Genomic DNA, 19,361 nt, shown 5'->3' with positions numbered 1-19,361 from the left:
ATTTCTATTATCTCAGATTTTGACTCAACAAACATCTGAGTATCTACATTATTTGGCAAAAACTACACTAAAAGCTTTCATAGGTTGCCTGACTTCAAAATATTTTAGGGGTGGCTATGTGACTCGGTCGGTTAAGCATCTGCCTTTGGTTCAGGTCATGGTCCTGGGGTCTTGGGACTGAGCCCCGCATTGGGCTCCTTGCTCAGTGGGGAGCCTGCTTCTCCTTTGCCATTATCCCTGCTTGTGTGCTCGCACGCTCTACCTCTCTCTCTCAAACAAATAAAATCTTTAAAAAAAAAAAAAAAGAAATGAATACAATACTTTGAAGCTACATGATATTTCCATAAGCTGATTCACAAGTCATTCAAAAACTCACTGTCTTTGCTCTGATAATGTCCTAAACAATCTTCCTAATATAGGCTATCTACTTTTCAGAGTCCACGATTCTGTACAAAGAACCACCATCACGTACTATAGACAGGATGGGATTATTTAGGAAATAACCACTAGTGTGCTGTTTAACCTCATAACAGACTAGGTATATATAAAATATCATAAAATGATACCTGGATATTCCAGCAAAACTATCAGAACATGTGAATTTAGAATCTTAAATTTTTTTTAGAAACTAGTATTTTTTTGTGGTAGTGCTTGCCTGTGGTTATAAATGGCTCCAATCTCTCCCAAAGATACAATTTAATTGCCCAAAAGCTCTGAATAGCTTGTCTCATAAAATAAGGCCTATTTAATCATAAGTATAATTTCCTGAAAAATACTATGTCTCTGCACTCTCAAAGCACCTGCAACTCCCAACTAAACCCCCCCCCCTTTTTTAAAGATTTTATTTATTTGTTTGACAGAGAGACAGAGAGAGAGGGAACACAAGCAGGGGGAGTGGAAGAGGGAGAAGCAGGCTTCCCGCCAAGCAGGGAGCCTGACAGGGGACTCGATCCCAGGACTCTGGGATCATGACCTGAGCTGAAGGCAGACGCTTAACGACTAAGCCACCCAGGTACCCTGAAGCCCTTTCTTACTTTTTAACCAAAATGGAATTGACGGAAGTGATTTTTCTTATCTCTCTCCCCCCACTAAACTCTGTTACATAAGGGCAAAATCATACCTGCTTTTGCTTATCCCTGTATCTCTGGTACCCAAGGGGATAGTCCCTGGTATACTGTAGGTGATTAATGAATCTCTGCTTCAAAAATGAAAAATGAATCCATCATAATCCTTAACAGAGAAGAACACCTTACTCTATGGGTTGTTTTAAAAGGATTTTTTTAAAAAGCAGTAGTTTGTTTTGTGGGTTATTTTAATAATCTAGCATAAAAATAACCAAATACTGTCAACATCACATGATTTTCTCTGTGTAGACTGTATGCCTGTGGGGCATCAGTAGTAACTCTTTTATTCTCAGGCCTAAAACATAATTATGAAGAGTTCATTTGCTACCAGAAAAGAAAAACTGATGCTTCAAAATAAAATTACAAATATATTTTCTTTTTATTGAATTATGTATAGCTCTGATCACCATTCCTCCTTCCATTAACTTTAATAATCAGAAGTTAACCCAATAGGGCGCCTGGGTGGCTCAGTGGGTTATGATCTCAGGGTCCTGGGATCAAGTCCCGCATCAGGTTCTCCGCTCCACAGGGAGCCTGCTTCCTCCTCTCTCTCTCTCTCTGCCTGCCGCTCTGCCTACTTGTGATCTCTCTGTCAAATAAATAAATAAAAATCTGTTTAAAAAAAAAAAAAAAAGAAGTTAACCCAATAGTGAAATTCCTTCAACTAGAGGACCATAGATTACCTAAAGATTTTTTTCAAAGTTAACATCATGATATAAAAGAAAGTACTGCAAGATAAATATGTAGATTTTTTTTGGAAAATATTTTACTTTGGAAAAAAAAAGTGAAAACAATTTCCTCAAATAATAAATAAAAAGTGCTTCACCGCAAAATATTTTACTAACATCTGGCATACTATGGTCTATAATGTAATAATGTACATATCTGCTCGACTGAACTCACTCTAGGAGTCTGAGGATACTAAAGTAATATTCAAGTATTTTGTAAACTACATATATAGAAACTAATGATGCATTTTTACAAATACTAAGCATGTCCTTGGTACATGCTTATAAATAGTAATAACTTAATTTGCTTACCACAGCTTACAGACCAATACAGATGTACTTTATTAATGACTCAAATACCGTAAGTGGAACTGCCATCAGTTTTGAGATTTTCCAAAAACCATGAACAATTCGTAATACAGTACTGAAGGAAAACTGCAATCTTCCCTAGATATACACATGTGCTAGGCCACTGTGCTGATGGGGACTTAAACGGCTTCCATGTCCTTTGCCCTGTAACTTGGCAGTGCCCTCCTACTCTTTTTCCTGAATTTGGCAGCATGATTTTCTTTGGCAGGTTGTTCACAACTGTAATGCAAGCATTAAAACAGATTAAAGTTAAACACACAAATGACTGCACAGGTTTTCCTACATATAAATGTCTGGAGGAACATTCAAAGCATGTGGAACATAGGTTGATTCATCACTCTATGAGTCATCCAACAACCACTGTGCTTACCTGCTTAAGCCTGCAATACCGGAATCATGAACCAAGTATGGCCCTCAGGACACTAAGCCCCCTGGACAGAGCAGAAGAACCCAGACTGCTGTCAGTCAGTTTACTGTTAACTGGCGAAGCACTCCTCTTCAGGCATGACCCATTCATGCATAAGATGTATAACAGTAGTGTCTTTTTTTTATTTAAAGATTTTATTTATTTATTTGACAGACAGAGATCACAAGTAGGCAGAGAGGCAGGCAGAGAGAGAAGAGGAAGCAGGCTCCCTGCGGAGCAGAGAGCCCGATGTGGGGCTCAATCCCAGGACCCTGAGATCATGACCTGAGCCAAAGGCAGAGGCTTATTAACCCACTGAGCCACCCAGGTGCCCCAACAGTAGTGTCTTTTTAAACCAAAATGTAAGTGATTAAGTATGGCCCTTTCCAAACTACTGACAGATGACACAAAGAATACGGCAACATGTTTTGGAATGAAAAATTAAGATTTATATACTTTTCTCTGTGCATGTTATACTTATGATTTAAATGTTTATTAAATAAGGTAAACTGATAATGAAGCATCTGCATTTGAAGTCTATGAAGTTTTTAAGTTGTTAACCATTCTGCATTTCCTATCAATCCTCACCTTCTATGCATCTCTTAAGTTTTTAAAAACACAGATACTGTTACTATTGTTAAGAATTAAATATACCCAGCCCAATACTTTGGTTTTAAGATGTTCTTAGGGACACAAAGTATGTGTGTCTTCCTTAACAAACATTTAAAAAGTTGGTATATTTTCTAATAGTATGAACTATCATAAATTTCCCTTGTTCTTTGTGCACTGTGTTTGATCTGCCTTCAGTATCTTTTCCTGCCACAGGGTATTTGCTAGTCAGAAGAGCATGTGACTTTTGATCTCGGGGTCTTGAGTTCAAGTCCCACGCTGGATGAAGAGATTACTTATAAACAAACTAACAAAAACAAATGAACCAAACCAGTATCTTCCTGCCAGCTTAGGTCCTAACTGTTTTTACCTCTATGAGATCTTCCAATCCTGTCCTTTCACCAACAAGTTGAGCCTCTTTCCATATTCATACTTCTGAAACTTTTTATTGTTACCATTAATTATCTAACACATACTATCACTGTTACATTATCTGTCTCCCCAACTAGATTTTAAGCTGTCAGCTAAGCCTATGAGAAACACCTATAAATGCATCCACAGTACCTAGCACAGCAAGTGCCTTGGTGAGTGTTTAAGCGGCCTACCAATTTGCACAACTCTTTTTAGGATTAATATTCATGAACCCATTCCAGTCACCTCTAAGTTTACATTCTGTTTCTATTTTGATATGAGTTGCCCAACATCAAGGATTTCTTTGTATATATTCTAAATTTATTTTGCTATCAATCTTAATGACTGCCATATTTGACAACATGATTGAACCCTGAGGACACAAGGCTAACTGAAATAAGCCACTCACAGCAGGACAAAAACTGTCTGATTCCACTTACACGAGGTATCTGAAACAGTCAAACTCACAGAAGCAGAAAGTAGAATGGCAAATGGCAAGGGCTCAGAAGGGGGAATGGGGAATTGCTAGTCAGTGGGTACAAACTTCACTTATGCAAGATGAGGAAGTTCTAAAGACTTAATGTACAACACTATCCCTCTTTCTAAGAATACTGTATTGATACTTGTAACTTTTTTAAGAAAGGAGACCTTATGTTAAGCGTTCTTACCAAAATTAAAGGTTCTTTCAATCTTAGTATGTGGAGACCAGTCTTCACCCAAACTTAGCTACTTCCTTGACAGGTACAGATGTTTTCACTTTCTTCTCCAATGGACCGTTACTTTTTTAGTTCTACAACTTTGAATTTATCTGAATAAATACTCTGAATTTAGATTTTTTAATCTAAGAACAGAATAATATTTTTCTTTGTTTTTTTAAGATTTTATTTATTTGACAGAGAGAGAGAGATATCACAAGTAGGCAGAGAGGCAGGCAGAGAGAGAGGGGGAGGCAGGCTCCCTGCTGAGCAGAGAGCCCGCTGTCGGGCTTGATCCCAGGACCCTGAGACCATGACCTGAGCCAAAGGCAGAGGCTTAACCTACTGAGCCACCCAGGTGCCCCCAGAATAATATTTATTTCTAACTCCACATTCTGATGTCCAAAATTTTGCACTCTAGGCCAACATTCTAAGAGTGCAACTAAAAGTTTACACTACTGGTCTAATCTCAAACTTTATATATAAATAGTTCAAACTGTATTTCAATTGGTAAATATATTATTCTATACTTACAGCCATTACAAATCTTCTGCCCTTCCCTCTAGCTTTAGATTTTCCCATATCAGTCTGGAAGTTGATTATGCAAAATAATTTTTTATCAGCAAAATAGTGTGTTCACTTCTCTATATCATGTATTAAAAAATATTTCATAGTTTTTAATTTATACTTCTTCACTGTTTTAGAACCAAAATGACATGTGCATAACAAGAAGACAAGCAAGTTTAAGATACTACTATCAAAATGTTAAGGAAGAAAGAGAGGCAAATTATAAAATGTTTACATATAACATCTCAGGGTGAAAAGATTAAAACTAATAAAATCTTAAAACAACTTTCTATCAAAAATATGCAGGCAGAATAGTTTAACTAAAGTAATACTCCTTCCTATTAAATAACGAATAATGGTTATTATTAATCAATTAGGATGACTGCCTCAATCTTATCCCAAAATGTCCACTTTTCTTGTCAATTTTATAGTTTTTTCAATTACTAGATCACCACTTTTACCAACAGCATGGTAAAAACATAAAACCAAAAACAAGAAAGCAAACAATCAGAATGCAATTACTGGAAACCCATTAAAGCAGAGTTAGAAGGAAAAAGCTCCTCTCCAAATTCTTACTGGGTTCCCCCTTAATGATGGGCTGCCGCCAGCACCGCCAGCCCCCTTTCCTCCCAGCACCTGCTCAACAGAAAGTTCGGCATATGATAAAAAAGGCATGAGGGGACCTCAAGTAAAAGCTGATCACACAATGGCCTAAGAGAAGTTTACTACAGTACCACAAAGTTATTTCTCTTTCTCGTTCTCTCTCTTTTGGCCTTTTAAAGCAAAAACTAATGGTTACTCCAATACTAGATGTCCTCCAAAAATGCCTTTTACATTCAACACTGATGAGTTTTAGATACATGTTTCACCTCAGGATAAAGGCATTTATTAGATATTTAGTAGATATTAATTCTAAGTACATTATTAAATGGGTAATTCTAAAATATCTAAATATAGAATACAAAGATAACTTTTTAAACAGCGAAATTCACCATTCTAAGCAACTTATTAAATCTTACTAAAATGATTGCCAACAAAAAAGTTAAAAATTGTAAAAACACTTACTTCATTTCCGTGTTTTTGCAGAAATTCAATTTCTTGTTGTGTGAATGTTGTCATGGAGATAGATTTTACCCTGTGTGGTGGATTTAACCCTCTCCTAAAAGATAAAATATTTACAAATTTATTACTATGTATCTTAAAAATTACATATCAGTGTAAAACATTTTTAACAGCACATTTAAACATTTAAAGTGAACAGTGTTCACTTATAAACTAAAAGTATTAAAAAATTATTTTAAACGATTAATCCCCATAACAGATATTTCAAGGTAAGTTAGGTTCACATTAAATAATGCATTTAAATATAAATTCAAGTACCATCTAGTTAGGAATACATGGCACCTGTAACACATGAGCTTCTAGGAAATAAAATATTGCTTTACTGTGTTTCTAATGGAAGAAGACTATGTAAGAACTCTATGGTAAAGAATTCAAAAAGCAATTAACCATTTAAATATTTTCACATTTCCTAAGAAAATGACAATATTTTGTTAAGTTTGGAGCTATACACATATTCTAATCAAAATAGCCATTACCTTTAAGCTTGAGACTGATCTGAAAACTGAAAACCCAAGAAAACTGGAAATTATTAACCCATAAGAATGAAGTCTCACCTCTTCTTCAATTCAAATAAAAATTTATAATAAAGGACATTTTCAATCACCTTAGAAAGTAATAAGTGCTCAAGAAGAAACTTAAAAGACATGAGGGAACTCAAGAAATACCTGGATACATGATTAAATGCCTCTGAAGTTCTTTTACAGTCTTGAAGCCTTTCTGTATAGATGGCCTTAAGAAAACTTTATCTCTATGTTTCTTGATGATGTTTACAGTGCACATAAAAAACTCATAGAAAAGCACTCAGAGAAGAGTAAAAACTATTTACATTTTATCCAACTATAACATACGTTATATATTATGTCCAACTATATATATATTTTGTCCAACTATAACATAGAGTATATATAATACTCTACCACCTACAAAAATAAGGGTTAAATAATCTATGCAAAGTTTCATAAAATTATGTTTAAGTCATGTCCTCTGCCAAAGGCCTCATTTGGAATCCAAGTTCTAGAACAGATTATTAATACTTTTACATAATTTGTCATAGTCATCATGCTATTTGAGAGATTTAACAACAATGTAAAATAATAAATGAACCAAAGGTCTTCCAAAAATAACCTGAAAACATTTTTGAATAAATATGGTGTATAATAATCCTAGAAATTCACAATGTTGTAATTCAACAAGAGAAATTCAGAACTAACAGAAGGTCCTCAATTATCATATCCCACTCCTCTCTCTCTGACAGAACTGTCAGAGATAGATGGTACATCTTTTGAATCATGCTTTGAATGAGGGCAAAGCACTTTATCTGTTTCATATTTTGAAGAAGGAAAATGTTAAGTTGGGTTTTGTTGGTGTTTTGTTTTAAATTTTAAACTAACTCATTTACTTCTAACTCTTGATTAAGTTACAAGATACAGAAACAAAGACTGCACAGTAGAAAAAACTGAGTTACAGCAATTTCATCCTTGTAAAACTTACAAACTTCGCTATGAAAAAAACTACAGAATGAATTATTTTCAAGTAAATCTGCAATCATAAATTAAGGCTTCAGAAATATCTCCAAGGGGTCACCTGGGTGGCTCAGCTGGTTAAGCATCTGACTCAGGGTTTCAGCTCTAGCCAAGATTTCAGGGTTGTGAGATCAAGCCCCACCCCACGCCACGCCACGCCCCTACCCTGGGCTCCACACTCAGTGGGGAATCTGCTTGAGATTCTCCCCCCCCACGTTTCTCTCTCTGTGAAATAAAATAGATAAATCTTTAAAAAATAATAAAAATAAAAAATAAAAGTATCTTCCAAATTTCCAAAAGTGAAAATGTAGGAAAGCCATTATTCATTTAAAGCAGTAGGCTTCTTTTTCCAATTCATCTGTATTATGAGAACAAGACTAGATTCACCATTTTCAGGGAAGCTTATTAATTTATGATGTGTAATTACATCCTACCTTGTTCCAAAATAACTTAAGAAGGAATTAACTTATTGTTCTCTTAAATTTTACTACTCCTCCAACTTAGCAACTTTGTCTCTCCTTATTTCCTAATACGTCCTTCTTCGTTCCAGCCAACCATTTACTTTTCCACCTCTCTTACAGTATCCTTTTTAAAAAAGGAAAAGGCAAAGGAATAATTTTCTAATGAGAAAATGTCGAGCACTATTACAATGGTTTATGTTTTGGATAAGAAATTTTAGAGCACAGAATTATGCCCCTATATTTCTCAGAACATTAAATGAGGAAACTTCTGATTCTTTTTTAGTTATATTATACAGATATCCTCTCATAAGAGCAGTACAGTATATAGCTTATTCACTTACAAATATCATGGCCCTACGGTATCACAGGGTCTACTTATACATAAAGAAGGCATTCATATGACTTAAATATGTGACAAAATTTTGAACTTAAAAAACAAATACAACCAGAATGAACTCATAACCAAACTATGAAAAGACATTTTTTTCCCACTAAACAAGAGCATTTACTACAGGACTTCTTTAAGTGAGCTGACTCGGTGCATTTAAAATAGGACTCAATTTACACAACTGCAAGACACAATTTTGCCAGGCCAGAATAATTATACAAATTATGTAACTCCAAGGAAATTTTACATTTGTTCATGTTGCCTTCTCTAATCACCCTTTTATATCCCATTTACCCAGGCAGATTAACCATACTCTCAATGCAAGGATATACCCGGATTTCCCCTTTTAGTCTCCAAAAGCTTTATAAAGATATTACATGCTTATAAAATAATTCTGTTAAAAAGTTGTTAAGTCCAAAGTGAAAGCTGATAATCTCATACACTATGGTAGGATAAATTCACCAATCTGTATCAAGACAAGAACCTCATTCACACCTTTTGACCTAGTAGTACCCTTTAACAAACTATTCTAAAACAGGAATCTGAAACACAGCTATCTCCAAGATGTTCATCAAACAGGATTTATAACAGGAAAACATCAGGAACACCTCAGTATCAAAGAGGAAGTGATTAAATGACAATAAAATTGTAAACATTATGCATACTTATGGTTATATTTTAATTTTTAGGATGAAAATTATATAGTATTCTCAGAACTATATATAAAATATCTGCAAAGAAAACAAACTAAATATCCCCAAATGTTAGCAGTTCTTGCATATAAATGATAGGGATAGGATGATTTTTTTTTTCTATTTATAATTTTCTATTCTCTCCAAGTTTTCCACAATGAATATGCATTATTCTATAAGAGGAAAAAGAAACAGCAAGAAATAAGAGAGTGTCAAACTGACTAGTAGCAGTAGTCAAAGATTTTGGACTTTCAAGTCCTGGCTATATGGATGTGAATGTATGTGCTGAAGAATTAGAGAAAGAAAATATGGGAAGGGGAGAACAATTTTCCTTTCTAAGGCTTTCCTTCATTTTTTCTAAAAAAACTGGAAAGCCTTTCTTCCCAAATATATCTACCAGCATCTACACCTTATCTTCACTTTGTTTCTCTCAATCAGGGGTTTCTCAATTTGGGCACTACTGACATTTGGGCCAGGTAACTGTTTATTGCGAAGGAGCTGCTCTGTGCATTGTAGGATGTAAAGCAGCATCCCCAACCTCTATGCACTAAATACCAGTAGCATCCTCAACCAGTAGAGGCAAGAAAAAATGTTTCCAGATGCTGCCAAATCTCCCCCAGGCAGCAAAATCCCTCTAGTTGAGAATCACTGCTCTAAATAAGCCAAATGTTAATTGCCAAGCTAAAGAAATTACTGGGATTCCTTTGGATCTTTATTGAATATAAACCCTATCTAGGTTTAAACATCTACAAAACACTCTACACATTCACCCCATATACAATAAACAAGTTGGAATTTTCCTGTAATTCATTATTTTCAGAAGAACAGAAAATAGAAATGTACATTTTTTCTATGAAATGATAACAAAATAAATAATACAAGCTTAAAATTTGTATTGTACATATTAAATTTAAATTAGAAAATACTGTGTCCACAAAACAAACAAACAAACACGGAACTGTCTTATGTCAAGCATGCTTATTACAAATGCATAGGCAAAATGTAAGTTAATAAGGCAGAACAAAATTAGTATTTATAAAGTACTTATTTAATCTCATCCAATTTCTACTTTCAATTGTATGGCAGACCAGATATTCTGAAAAGTTTCCTCTGCTAAAATATGAGAGATACTCTGTAAGTTACAAACCAAAATGAACAAAAAATCCTGTTAACATATTATTGAGCTACCTACAAAGTAAAGGAAATCTCTAAGGATCCCCACCCAAAAGGAAAAAATAAATAAATAAATAAAAACTGAGCTAAAACCAGAAGAGTGACACAGTTTATATCCAAAATTTAGTATTGCTCAGAAGGCAAATACCAATCAACAACAGCTAAGACAAGACGACAGAGCTGAACCTGAGACAAACCTGTTAACCTAAGACCCTGGATAAGAAATAAAGCTGCTTCAGGCTGTAGTATCCCTGGGTCCCAACAGAAGAATATGCAAATCCTCTCTGAAGGAATGTAATTTCCATTTATGCAAAAAAAAAAAAAAATCACACAGCAATAAAACATGACACTGAGCTTGTCAGTAGAAACATCTTTAGAATGACCTCTCCCAAAGACTTTAGATATTGGAATGATCAAATACAAAACAGAAAATATAGTATATAGGAAACATTATAATAAATAAAAGACAGCATAAAAATAAACAAGATATATGTAGTTATTAGAATAACCATGCACTTTAAAAGTCAGAACTTTTAGAAATGAAAAATTATAAATGTGGAAATTAAAAACTCAACAAAGAAGGTAAAGAGCAGATTAGAAAATCAGTGAATTAAAAGACAGAAAAAAACATCCAGAAAGCAGCACAGACTAAGACAAAAGGAAGAAAAAAGGATATTAGAAGGTCTAACATATCTAATCAACACTCTTTAAAGATTTATTATTTTGCGAGAAAGAGAGTGAGCATGGGAAGCGAGGAAGGGGAGGAGAAAATCTCCAGCAGACTCCTCACTGAGCACAGAGCCCAATGAGGGCTCAGGTTTTAGGATCCTGAGATCAAGAACTGAACCGAAACCAAGAGTCTGACACTCAACCTATCTGAGCCACCCAGGTGCCCTCTAATCAACACTCTTACTTTTGAGAGTGTAAATGAAAAACATGAAGAAGAGAGGTGATATTTGAAGAGATCAGGGCTGAGATTTTTCAGGTCCTTCAGTGAAAGGCATGCATCTACAAATACAAGAATTATAGCTTATCAAAAACAAGATAAATAAAACCCACTCTTAGAAACATTTTATTGAAACTTCAAACATAGATCAATCTTAAAAGCAGTCAGACAGAAAAGACCAAGAAAACAAAATTTGACTAAAAGTAGACTTCTCAATAAAAACCAAAAGATAACAAAACATTATCTTTAAGTAGTAAGAAAAAAATAACAGTTGTGAATCCAGCAAAACTATCTCTGAAAGTATAAGATCAAAATAATATTTTCAGATAAACAAAAACCAAGAGTTTACCCCAGGAGATCCTCACTGAAAAAATACAGATAATAGAAGAAGGATCCCAGGAAGGTCCTGAAATGCAAAGAGGTAAGGAAAGAAACTGGTAAACACCTTTAGGTAAAACCAAACATCATCTGATTTGAAAATGTCCAATTTATGAGGAAGAACAGGGACAAATTTAATGTCTCACCAACAACAGCCCTTAAGCAAGGGTACTTTGTATTTTTGAAGACCTTGTGTTATTAGGGGAAGGTTAAAATACAGATTAACTCTAGAATGTCAATATGGAGAATTAAATTTCAATGATGACCATGAAAGTACATGGAATTTACAGCTTTCAAGCCAGCAGAAAGGGAAAATCAAATCAAAACAAAAAACTGTCATTTTTTAAATAACATTAATACAATTTCCATATGACCTAGCAATCCCACTCTTATTTACCCAGGTGAAAGGAAAACTTATGTTCACCCAAGAATCTGTATATAAATATTTGTAGCAGCTCTATTCATATGAATCAAAAACTAGAAACCCAACTATCCTTCAAATGGGAAATGGATAAATTCACAAGCAACAGAATACTAACTACTCAGTACAAAGGAGAAATGAACTATTGGAATATGCATCTAACTTGGATTAATCTTAAAGATACTCTGCTGAGTGAAGGCGCCAATCTGAAAAAGTTACATACTTAAGACAGAATTTCCGTGACATTCTCAGAAAGAAAAACTAAAGGGTTGAGAAAACTAACAGTAGTTGGCAAAGGAACAGATAAGGGTTAAGAAGAGTCTTCAGGGATGGTGGCAGCTGACTGTGGCAGAAGTTACACGAATCCATACACGTTAAAGACTCATATAACTGTATATCAAAAAAGTTAATATTGATGTAGGTTAACTAAAGAAACAAAACACTATCATCTTGATTCTATGTTACTATTCGCAGTAACCCCAATTTTCACACTAATTAAATATTTTCTCATTAGTGGACCTACCTTCTTCTCTACCTACCAAATCTGATCATTTAACTGAATGAAATCTAATCAAAACTGAATTACTTATCTAGTTATTTCAAAGGAGTATTTGTGGACGTTGGTGCCACTTCCCTTTTTTTGCTAAGTCTAGTCTAGCTGTCATGTGAATTCAATGTTTATAAAACAGCTTACTGTAATGACATTAGTCATAATTACTGGATGGGAGTGTTGGACAAGTAAGCCACATCATTTCTGTAGTGCCAATATAGTGACCCATTTCAGATCCTAAAATACACATTTTAAGTCTCTAGTGCAAAAAAAAAAAAATAAATGACACATTTAGTAACAACAGTATTGATATTTTGAAAGCATGTTTGCCAGTTATTTGGTTTCAAGAAGTTCCAAAGTCACCTACTAGTAAGCCCAATATGTTTTAGCAGTATAATTAAGTCATATGCAGATCCCCAGGAGCTTTAGTTTTAACGACCACCACCCAGGTATGACTGTAACCAGATTGTGTGACTCATTCCATATGTCTACCAGTATGCTGCTCTTAACTATGCCTCAAACAATCTTGCAAATAGCCATTTGTTAAACTCAAATAACAATGTATGTGACGTGAATAAGAAAGCTTGTTAAGTTTTATTCATTACTTTTCTCCTGCTGGGAGAGAAGCTGGTTAAAATATTTTAATAGACTGTGGAAATTTATGTGGTTGCTAATCCTGACATAAAGTAATAAAGTTAATTTGACATTTAGATCTATCCCAATCCTAGTTATTTAGTAAAAATATTACATATAAATGTTTAATTCAGAAAAATTATATACTTAAAAGTCTACAACAGATGGACGATGCCTTTAACAGGACATCTAGATTTTACAAACTACTGATGCCAAGGCACTATATGTACTGGACAGTCCAAAATATTAGTCTATCCAGAACCCAATTTAAAAAACTGAAAACACACACACAAAACGTAAACCACATTTTTGTTATTTTCGTTTTCTGTTTTGTTTTTTCCCTGAAAGTCACAAAACTACACTGTAAAGTCCTCGTAACACTTAGGACAGACATCTAAAAAATAATACTCAAGTAACAATTTAAACCTAATTAAGGTATCCCAGTTAAATGTGGCCACCACCCCCACTCAAAAGAGGGGGCACCAACTCTTCGATTCTGGCCCAGGTTATGATCTCAGGGTTGTGAGACTGAGCCTGCCATCAAGCTCCAAGATCCGCGCTGGTTGGGAAGCCTGCTTAAGATACTCTCCCTCCGCCCCTCTCTCTCCACCTACCCTGCTAATGCGCTCCTATGCATGCGCTCTCTCCTTCTCTCTCAAAAAAAAAAAAAAAAAAAAAAAAAGCAGACAAAACCCAAGAAGGTCTTCACAAACCTCTCCAAACCTCACTGAAATGAAAGCAAAGGAATAAAAAGGCATTAACCTGCAGAGACAGAGGGGCAGAGAATAAGGGAGGAGGCCAAAAGCATACTATAGGTCTCCAGTAACAAGTTTTAGAAGATAAAAAGTGAATATACCAATGATAACTGACTTTGCAGAGTAAAGAAAAGCAAAACAGAAGCTCCTTCAGAGAGAGGCTAACTAGAAGCTGCTTCCCACTATAGAACCCCTGAAAGATTCACTAAAGGAATGAGAGGCAGGTTAGGGGGATTCACATAGGGTCAAAAATAAACTTCCAGTTCCCCTTCAGCCACAAGACTACCTCTACCAGGCCCTACGCAGAAGTCTGAACAACAATTTAATCTGCAGAGATTATCCAAACAGACTTCGGACTCAGTCATAACTAAGGACTGTTATCAGGCACCCTGCTAAAAACTAAGGAATTAAGTGAGACTTTACCTACTGAATGATTGATTACATGCCCCTCATCTCCTCACTCAACTGGATCCTAGAAAAATGGCAGCCAGGCTCTTTCAGTCACCAACAAGAAAGAATATTGGAGAAAATATCTCTGAACTTAACAACAACAACAACAACAACAAACACATGACTTCCAAACCAATGAGTCCAAAAGAATGGCTACAATATTGAACAAAGACCTAACCAAAATGTTTCCGTTTACAGCTCAGAAAAGCAGGAATTTAAAAAAGATCATATATAATCCCAAAGAAGGAGGGGGGAAATGGGGCACAAAGAATCAGTAATAAGAGCATCAGGGGGTGCTGGGTGGCTCAGTCGGTCAACGGTCTGACTCTTAGTTTCAGCCTAAGTCATGATCCCAGGATCCTGGGATGGAGCCCCAACTTGGGCTCTGCACTCAGCATGGGGTCCACTTGAGATTCTTTCCCTCTAATAAATAAATTCTTAAAGAAAAAATAGCATCAGACTTATCAACATTGATACTAAGGATATGAAGATAATTAAGCACTGCCTTAAAACCTCAAGGATAAAGTATTTCCACCTTATGAATAGGTACAGACTATCAATTTAAAAATGAAGTGGAATGAGACATTTATAGCCATACACCTCTCAAAATAATTTCCCAGTGACCTTCAATCAGGAGGCCAAGGGAGATGTGGGGGTCCTGAAAACAGAGGGTCCAACACTGGTTAGGCATGAAAAGAATTTCCAGAATGAAGGCAGAAGAAAAGTCCCAGGATGATCACGGCATAGCAGGTCTAGAGAGCAACATTTCCAGACTAGAAGATGACAAAAGTACCCAGAAAAGATTTATCAATTTAAAACAAAAATAAATAGGTACCTTATGTATCTGATGATACTGAAAGAAGTTTTATGCCTCAGCTGGAGACTTTTTATCTGGGGATATATTAATGATACATGTATGAAAAAGGAAATGATGAGAACTACAAAAGTACAAACTTCCTGGGGAAAAAAGTTATACAAGTAAGAAAATAATAGCAATATACTATATGACTCAGCTGAGAACAATACGTATACTTGCAACAAGGCAAATACCAAATAAGTGATTTAGCCAACAACTGTGATAACATTATATGGAAGAGGTAGAGACAGTAGGTAGAAAGGGAAAAAGAAATGTGAAGAGGACCAAATCCTTATCTCCCTCCTCCTACAGCAGAAGTCAATATATAAAGCCAAACTGAAAAAAATTTTTAACCAGCTGTGTGTTAGCTAGAAATACTAAGATAAACATAGAAGGAGGGCAGAGACAAAAGTTGACAGTCACTGTCTAGGGCAATCAGAAATGGAGGAAGGGAACAGGTGACTACTGTTGTTCATTTAAAGCCTTTGCCTATTTAAATTATAGGCATATGTTCTTTTGATAAAAATTAAAACTGAATTAAAAACTGAGCACAAACAAGAATGGAGATAAACAGTTCTTGCTCTTCAAAACCAAATTTAACTGACATACACTTATAGATTATTATCTTTGATGAAAAAGTTTGAGGAACTTCTAAAATTTCTGAAGTATCAAGTCTCTTTACTAGACACCAGAGATCTTTTTGTAGAGGTACCTATTGAACACAATTGTTCCAAGTTAGAGCCACCAAGATTAACTGAGTAAGGGATAAAGCTTTGAAGACAAAAAAGAGTTTTCACATGTTCCCAAAGAGTTTTCACATGTTCCCATATTATTAGTTCCACTGATTTTTAACTCTCCCCATCAAAGAGCTTGCACAGTCTAACAAAAAAATGGGGGAAGAACAAGAATCTTTAGAATTTGACAACAACAAGAAAAATTCCTCTCTTCCTTTTGTAAACATGCATGTTTCTCTGTAACTTCCATACACTTGTCTCCTATCTCCCCCTAGGGAATATATCTATTACCTCTTTCACATATAGGCCTTAAAATTACCCAAAGATAGTGACCATATGTACAGCTCCCCACACCCACTAGTCTTTTCTTCTTTAAGCTAACATTTCTGGCTCCTGCAAATGTTCTTCTCATACATAGTTTTAAGATTCCTTATCATCCTGATGAAATTCCTTAGAGCATGCTATAGTTAATATACCCCTTAAAAGAAGCAACCAGAATAAAAGCAAGGTGTAATTATGACTTCCCTCCCTCTAAAACAGCATAGTACCGATCAAAGAGACCACATCTTACTCAGGAGTCTTTGAAAGAAATATGTTCTAACTTAAAAAAACAAAAAACAAAAAAACCCTATCATTCCTCATATTCTGAACAATTTAAACAAGTTTCCCATCCTTACTGTAATAGAAGTAAATGAATTTCATTCTTAACACACCCAATCAGGGGTCTCTAGGGCAAGAGCTCTCACATGTGGGCCTATAAAAAATGTCACAAGGAATCTGCTACTAATTGAAGTACCCAAAGTTATGAATGATTCCCCTTTTATATATATGGGTATTCCTAACCAATTATCACTCTGACCATATGAAGTGGGAAATCCATTAATGAGTTGGGGGAAAACGCAAAGGGTAACAGCTCCAGTGCTGAATATCTCCACAGGAGTTTCTCAAGAATATGAACATTATGCATGTTGTATAGAAAAGAGTGAAAATGTGATGTCACCATACCACATATGCTTAAGAGTTTTCCCAGGACAAGAAGATGTTCACAGTACCATAGAAGAGTCCCTCTTAATCAATTTGCGAGGTGAATCCATGTTTCTCCTCCCTGCTGAAAAACCTACAGCAAAGGCCTACTGCACAACAAACATTCACAGCTAGGAGGGCATGCTCTCCTGCTCCTTCCAACTGAGTTTTAAGTTTATCAAGAGTTGTTTAATATAATAACTTTGTAATACAGTTGGCACAGAATTTGGTAAATATATAGTTGAAGTGAGTATTTTGTGAAATACTGACACAAGTGAGAACTGTTTCCATAAAAACGAAGTATTTTAGAGACAACTAAATTCAATAACCATGAAAAGCTGTTACTTAACTGTAAACAAGAACTGGAAAAAGACTGAACAAAAGATCTAGAACAATCCAGCACTCAACTTACTTTAAAAAGTAACTTAGGGGTGCCTGGGTGGTGCAGTGCGTTAAGGCCACTGCCTTCCGCTCGGGTCATGATCCCAGAATCCTGGGATAGAGCCCCGCATCAGGCTGTCTGTTCAGTGGGGAGCCTGCTTCCCCCCCATCTCTGCCTGCCTCTCTGCCTGCTTGTGATCTCTCTCTCTCTGTCAAATAAATAAATAAAATCTTAAAAAAAAAAGTTAACTTAAAATTCTAAACACTGTAAACACAATGTGAGTCTGGGTTATATCAATGGGGCATAGAATCTAATCAGGGGAACCACATTCGAAGAGAAGTACTACATGTTACATTAAAAAAGACTGGCAAATTAACCATTATGTTAAAATAAAAAAACCCAAGTATATAAATACATACATATATATGCATACATACATAATTTACTTTCAAATAAATCTAATCACTATCTATCCTACATGCATAGGGCGAGAGGTTTTAATTACAATTCAGATAAAGAAAATAGCAAGAGAATTCATTCATGGCAGGATAGATGGGTCAAATTCAAAACAGGTACCACCGAATTCCCATTATACTCACAATATACAACAGCAGTTTCTGAATAAAACTCAAAGAAAACACAAAGTTAAGAAAAGCTAACTTCCTTTAAAATTTTTTTAAAAAGCATAGCTGTAAGGCAAAAATGCACGTACATCCATAGATTATCTGTTCCGCTTTTAAAATAAACATGAAGTTAAAATCTACTATTTAAATCCCCAAAATACAGAATTCACAAATAATTTACAGTAATTCATGGGAAACATATATACCTTTGTTAGTGGTGGATCTCATTAGTTCTGGATACCTAGTTCAGGGTATCACAACAAAGCATTAAGAATGTAAGCAAATTTTACAATTTGAAGTTGGGGGCAGGGGAGGAATCTTCGTAAGATTTTTATTAGAATCACACCTGACACACAGCTAGCACTCAATAAATGTGACTAATAGTTATTATTATTATTATATTTTCCATTTCAACAAATACTATGTTATATCCCCAACATATGTACTAGTGCCAATCTGCTTAAAAATTGTCCTTCATAATGGGATCAAATAATTTTCCCACTTACACTAAATTGAAATTGTACTATATTTTCAAAATACCTCATCAAATATAGCCACATTAGAGTACTAAAAAAAAAAAAAAAGAAAAAGGAATTAAAGATATAAATCACTGCCCACTATAATCTCACAAGATCTTGAATATTATTAACAGAGCTCCAAAAAGTATTTGACTTCAATCCTCTCTAATGTTAATAAATGTATAAAACGTATAAAAAAATTAAATGCCTTTTCATCTAACTTTAAAAATTCTTGCAATATTCACCATAAACGTCAAAATGCACACAAAATTAACAACATGTAAGTTCATATCAAGCTCTATCTATACACCTATGAAATTCCCATTTTAAATATTCTGTCCACATAAAATAGCTGGAACTGAGACAGTGTTTCTTAAATTTATTTTTTACTTTACCTAAACCCTCCCTGAAAAACTTGTCAATCACTTTTTAAAGACGAACAATTCTTATTTACTGATTAAACTAATGTTAAATAATTTGGTCTAAACCTCGTCTTTAAATCAACTAAATCTCTTTGGCATGAAGGCCAATGTTTTGTTGTAGGCTATCCATTCATAATTTGAAGTATTTTGGTAGCTAGAACATGAAAGAAAGTAACAAATCTGTCTGTTACAATACCCCCATTCTACCTCATTAATAAATAGTAAAACTGCCTCTAAATTTAAAGTTCCACAAACTGAATTCAGTTATTTACTCTGAATGAGCACCGAACAAGTATATGACAGTCACCCAGAAGAAGATTCTGAGTCTAGTAAAATAAACAGTAAGATGCTTGTTCAATTTGTTTAAGCAAAGATACTGTTAAATTAATGATAAAAGGTATG

At 34.9% G+C, this 19,361-nt stretch overlaps 1 protein-coding gene across 4 annotated transcripts in view; it reads right to left on the bottom strand.

Annotated features, from left to right (window-relative positions):
• LOC111141538 (ArfGAP with FG repeats 1) overlaps positions 1-19,361 on the bottom strand; it is a 77,940-nt gene that overhangs the window by 54,916 nt on the left and 3,663 nt on the right. For all 4 annotated transcript variants that reach the window (XM_022494155.1, XM_022494162.1, XM_022494169.1 and 1 more), the window contains exon 2: positions 5,975-6,068. In XM_022494155.1, coding sequence (XP_022349863.1) covers positions 5,975-6,068 — 94 coding nt within the window. The remainder of the gene's footprint in view (positions 1-5,974; positions 6,069-19,361) is intronic.

Source organism: Enhydra lutris, unplaced genomic scaffold, assembly GCF_002288905.1.
Source record: "Enhydra lutris kenyoni isolate GAN:26980312 unplaced genomic scaffold, ASM228890v2 scaffoldscaffold1, whole genome shotgun sequence".
Classification (NCBI taxonomy): Eukaryota; Metazoa; Chordata; class Mammalia; order Carnivora; family Mustelidae; genus Enhydra; species Enhydra lutris.
The sequence above is the reverse complement of the archived record's forward strand: the minus strand, read 5'-3'. Positions and strand labels throughout refer to the sequence as shown.